The sequence below is a fragment of the Leiobunum rupestre genome, chromosome 8, assembly GCF_980474605.1.
Source record: "Leiobunum rupestre chromosome 8, qqLeiRupe1.1.hap1, whole genome shotgun sequence".
NCBI lineage: Eukaryota > Metazoa > Arthropoda > Arachnida > Opiliones > Sclerosomatidae > Leiobunum > Leiobunum rupestre.
This window is the reverse complement of record NC_143391.1, coordinates 26,581,095-26,586,844: the sequence shown is the minus strand read 5'-3', so window position 1 is coordinate 26,586,844 and position 5,750 is coordinate 26,581,095. Positions and strand designations below refer to the sequence as shown.

Genomic DNA, 5,750 nt, shown 5'->3' with positions numbered 1-5,750 from the left:
ATATCGCCATTTTGGAATCTATATCGACTCCATTCCAATTGGTAAAAATACCATTGACGTCAATGGAGCTGGCGACATCTGGCTGTCGTTTCCTTATCGACGATTTTTGCTTCGCTTCTCCGTCACCGATGGCGCCACTGCATCGCGAAATAAAATTTCCCGGATTTTATTAAACGCTTCTTAGCTTCCATTCGCAATTTCGCAAGGACGTCTTATTTTGAAAAGTCACGCTATGAGATAAAAATATCTCGGAGTACTTACGTTTGATTGCGGTCCATAAGTTGCGTTATTTTAGCTATTACGATCTACTTGAAAATTGATTTGCTACTGGTTTTTCATTCCTGGTTTATTGAGGTTTAGATAAAGCATCGACAAATTGTTATTTGTCGATGGATAAAGCAGAGATAATATAAAACTCCGTACCCTAGATTCGAATTCTGAGAGCTTTCTGATTGACAGTGTTGTAACGTAGCGTTTACCCACTTCCGGAAAATCAGCCTCCATCACTCGCTATATTGTCCTAAGAGCTTTGATGACGCTCATCAAAGTTGGCCGTGGTCTTAACTGGTTACCATGATGCAAATTTTTTCTGAGTTCTGGCAGGAAGTGGGTAAACGCTATTGAGTTATTTCGAATCTAGGGTACGAGGTTTATGTTAACTTTGAATGAAGTGACTAAAGGCCTTTTCACACGAGCCAACTTTTTGATCCAACTAGATGAGCCAACTTGAGTTGAGTCAACTAGTTGGTTCGTGTGAATAAAAGTTCGATGAGTTGATCCACCAAAAAAGTACGCGAGAAAAAAATGGATCACTGATCCATTTTTGCTGACTCAGCATTTTGATTAGAAAAGTTGGTTCGTGTGAAAAGGTCTTAAGATGAACGTAGTTCTATTTGTAGAGCGTAGGGGAGAAGATAACTTTCACGGGCCTAAAATGTCCGTGGCCAGTGTGAAGCTAACTTAAAGGGGCATCAAATTGGGCCATTTCCTACAAAATCTCGACCATAAAGGGTGTATCCTTTCCACCTTGCTAAATTTGACTTTACTATTAAGAATTAATTGCCGGTTGTATTGGAAGTGCGCCCTCGAGACCTAATTTTTGCAATACATCGGAAGAAAATTCCTCGCTCGCGCCACGAGCTCAGTCTGCCATAGAAACGTAAAACAAAGACCTCCAAAACTGGGTCCTCTCTTTGTGTTTGGGAAATCTGGGCGTTCTACCTAGGCTGGGCAGGCGCTCGGTCGCGGCGAAGGCAATCATAGTGTCTTATCGCGACGGCTGTTAATTCAACGTTTCCTAATCGCATTTGCAGACCCTTAATTAGCCTTGATTCGGGGACTATCTCACCCCCCCGCGTGCCCCCTCTTTCTACAGCATTCCATTTCATCGTTGTTTTCTACCCCCTCCCTCGGTTTCGCACGACGCGTGACAGTATTGGCCCTCGTTTTGTTCATTCAGAGCTCGTTAAACAATGGCGCTGTACTTTAACCGGGAAGTGTCAAGGCTGTTGGCAAAGTGTACATACGGAAATAAGAAAAAAAAGCGTTTGAAATATCTCATTCGCTCTTTAATTAACTGGAGAAAATTGAAAGTATTTTCGAGTTGTTATAGTACCTATGGGCAATTACGTTAAAACCTATTACTTAGATTTTAACTCGCCGTTAACTTAAAATAGTGAGGCCTATTTCGTTGGTAATAAGCGCGAAACTATTCGTAAGTTAGGAGAGTTCATTCTAGCGTGGCGTCGTCAACTTGGTTTTATAACAACAGTGTTGTAGATTGTGGTTACAAATATACAATACCTACAGGGTGACAGTTTTCAAAATAACGCGACAACATTTACCTAAATACTTTTAAATTGTTTTCATTTTTCGTCGTTATAAATACCGTTTTAAAGATACTTTCGCATCATGTCCGGGACTTTAAATTGTTTCGATTCCCGGCCCTTCAAAAATCTAATACCGTGATTTTTCACGTGTATGGATCAATCATTTTCAACACGCTAATCGATTAAACATTCCATATGTTTAAAACATCGTTTGTTCGTCGCGAAGCTAGTCACCCTGTCAAGATGTATTAATATCACGATAATGAATGAGTTTGTGTCCGCGTATTTAAAGCGCGTCCGATACCGTTACTAAAGCAATTATCTGGTTTCTCGGTATAGCGGTTCGCTCGTTAGTGTAAATAGTGTTAGGTTAGCGTTATTATTTTATAATTGGAAAAGGAAACCTATAAACAAAACTGCAATGTCTCTTAGGGGCGAGTTTAACCGTGGTATTTCGCAAGGGTCGCTACCGGAGTGAGAAGGGCGCGCCCGATCATTGTTCTTTAAGACGCGGGAAACGGAAATCTTAGTCTTTTTCGCAATTTAAAGCCACTCTCCCCTTTCGTTGGTTTGGCTCGCTGAAAAACACCCCCTCCTCTTAATAAGATAGCAATTGACCCCCAGTATAAAAACAACGTCTCCCCCGCGTACACATTTCAGTCGTAGAGTTGAACCTCTCCACTTTTAGTCGCCTTTCCATCCTTTCTCCACATCCTCGACGATGCCAAAGCGTCAGGTAAGCGTCTTTTCTCCGGGTTTCATCTCTTTCATTGACGAGTGCATTATTGCTCCGGCGATTTCTGATTGTGGTTTTTGACATTTAGGGAAGTGCATCGCGATGGGCGCTATTTTGCTGTACTATCCTCTTAATATGCTCTAGAATTAATGGCGCATCGGAAGAATCGTCGGCGAAATCCAGTCAAGATGAGGTATTGTAGCTATCATTTTATAGTTAAATCTTTTTAAGAGCGCCGCTAAATCAATAGCCGTCTAAATTGGTCAGATAAATCCCGAAGTCGCAGCCACTGAAAATGACAACATCCGATTAAACAGCGACGGAACCGAGCGTTCCAGAGCCACCTCCAGAGACTTGTACGTCTCGGAATATCCGTCCGGAAGTCAACTGTACAATAATGGTCAAAATCAAGCGGGAAGAACCAACTACGCGGGGGCCATGTTACCGTCTCAATCGCTGGCGTTGCCCAACCCCTTGTTGCCCGTCGGACAGGGTTACCCCGCTACCTCCTTGTATTCGGGCGGTATTTACCCGTCAAACGCTCTGTACGGACGAGGCGTTGCTAATCCCTATTTATTAAACGGAGTAAATCCTTACCAGTTGATGAACGGATTGAATAGCCCGTATTTGTTGCAGGGGTTGGGTACACCTTACCAAATTCCGGGAGCGGGTGTAGGTGTAGGTGTAGGTAACCCGTATTTGTTGGGTGCTGGTCTAGGTGGAGTCGGTAATCCCTATCTGTACGGTGGTGGTCTTCGCGGTGGCGGTCTTCACGGTGGCGGTCTTCACGGTGGCGCTCTTTACGGAGGCGGTCTTCACGGTGGCGGTCTTCACGGTGGCGGTCTTTACGGAAGTGGTCTTCACGGAGGCGGTCTTCACGGTGGCGGTCTTCACGGTGGCGGTCTTCACGGTGGCGGTCTTCACGGAGGCGCTCTTTACGGAGGTGGTCTTCACGGCGGTGGTATTCATAACCCTTATTCTCTATACGGACCAGGTTCGGCCGTTTACCCCGGGGTGTCCCATTACAACAGCCCTTATTACCCCAGGACGGATTACGGTTACGGTAGAACTCCTTACGGCTATAACAACTACCCCGTAACTGGAGGCGCGTACCCGTACGCGGACCCTTACCACACGACGTACCCCAGCCAGTACCATAATCCAGGTTACGGCAGCCATCATAGCTCACATCCGTCCCTGTACGACGGAGGACGACACCACTCGAATCAAGGCAGACATTATAATTCGCGCGATTACAACCGAGGCGGCTACTCGGACAACCACCCCAGCGTCTCTCCCAATCCCTACGCGTCCCAAAATCCTCACGCCACACAAAATTCTCAAGCCGCTCAAAATCCTTACAACCTGCGCGGATACTACGACGGCGCCAATCGAGGTGGACAGGGACAAAGCAGTCTCGAAGCTCCTTTGTTGGTAGCTCCCACTCAAAATGTAGCCGCTCAAGCCGGACCCGCTAACGCCAACGTGGCCGCTCAAGTTCCACCTTTACCCAATCTGCAAAGGATTCCTTACGGCTATCGCCAGGTAGGACAACGTTTACGATAATAGTTTTTGTTTAAAATTAACGTTGCCCGCGATTTTTCTTGAAGTAGCGCCGTTTGAGAACGCAGAATCCCGACATTTCCAAGCTTAATTCTAACGACGCTCGAGCGAAGGGTTCCGACGAAGCGGGCTTTGTGGGCCTTCCGCCACAGCCGGTCTACCCGCACTACCCTCAGCAGCGTGGAAATAACCGCTCCATGCGCAGGACACTCAATAGACTTTATAACACCGAAGATCTCCGCTACGAGTCGCCCAGGAAGCCCGTTTCCAACGACGAACCCCGAAATTAATCGCCTCTCTCTTCGCCATTCTCTCATTTTAAATTCATTATTTTGAAAAAATAAACGCGTGTTAATAATGTTATATAACTTTGAATTTTCGTAATAAAATTGCTTTTACATTTTGTATCGTTTGACTTATTTAAAAAAAAATGAGTTCTTTAATGAGGCGAATATTGTAGCGATCGGACTAGGCGTTCTGGTCCAAGATTGGTTCTTAAAACTCCCTCAACGACTGATAAAGCTAGTCCAAATAAATTCACTTTGCTCCTAACCAAATAAAAACGAAATCCCACATAATCTTTTCATTAAAATGAAAAGAGAGCTCTTCCATTTAAAAAAAAAGATCAAAATAAAATATTTTTCTTTATCCAGTGCCTAAAAATGTAGAAGCCAATCTGGATCACGCTCGTTGAGTTTTCCATTTCCGTGTTCCGGTCCAAAGAGTCATCAGGCCCCCCCAATCGCCCAATTGGTATCGTACAATTTCTCTCTCTCTCTCTCTCTCTCTCTCTCTCTCTCTCTCTCTCTCTCTCTCTCTCTCTCTTGTAGAAAAATAATAATCCCGCCTTCGACTCTCTGAAAATGTCTGCCCGTCATCCCGATATATTATTTCTGGATCGATAACAGAAACTTCCATTATTAATGGGGCTGCGCAGTTTTTCAGCCCCTAGATGCCGTAATTATACCAATGCTTCCTCCCCCGTCATCTTTTGGCGACCCCCTTCGAGATTGAAACCTTCTAACCCCCCCTGGCCCCGCCCTTCTTGATATCATTATTGTTTTGAGCTTTCTCCGCTGTTCAGTCTAGCGTGACTGTTGCGAGAGTTAAGTCGCGCGGACTTACTGTTTCGCGACACACGAAATTTGGGTCGTTCACGCTTTCGTTAGCCGCCAAATCGATTTCCGAAATGAGCAATAAGTATAAAACGCTAGAGCTAATGACCTATAAGGACAGTTGGCGAAAACATGGTTTTCGTATTTAGTACGATAATAACCCTATCGCTGTTTTATTTAGACATTTCCCTTAACCCTCTAATTTCTAATATTTCACACCATCCATTAAATTTAATACTTCCAGTTTCAACGCTTGTAATATATCATTTATTCTTTCAACAATTTCCCAAACTTTTTTTTTTTTTAGTTTTTCGATCTTGGGTTTTTTTTATTTATTTCTTGGCGATAAAGGTTCGCGGAAAAGGGCCACTTTCTGTTGGTTTTCACGGTTTTTTTTTTATTTTTGGTATAAAAGCGCAAGAAATAGAAGGGGATTAAAAAAAATCGTACCTACACTCCGAATTCAACATTTTTTTTGGAGCAACAACAAAGTTTGGTTCGCGCATT

General features: G+C 44.0%; 1 protein-coding gene across 1 annotated transcript; it reads left to right on the top strand.

The window, feature by feature from the left end:
* Nucleotides 1–2,550: 2,550 nt before the first annotated feature.
* Nucleotides 2,551–4,473, top strand: LOC149932932 (uncharacterized). The gene is made up of 4 exons (XM_090157202.1): nucleotides 2,551–2,565; nucleotides 2,654–2,758; nucleotides 2,833–4,110; nucleotides 4,179–4,473. Exons 1-4 carry the CDS (start codon nucleotides 2,551–2,553, stop codon nucleotides 4,416–4,418), a joined length of 1,638 nt encoding a protein of 545 aa, XP_090013328.1. The 3' UTR covers nucleotides 4,419–4,473.
* The last annotated feature ends 1,277 nt before the right edge of the window (nucleotides 4,474–5,750 follow it).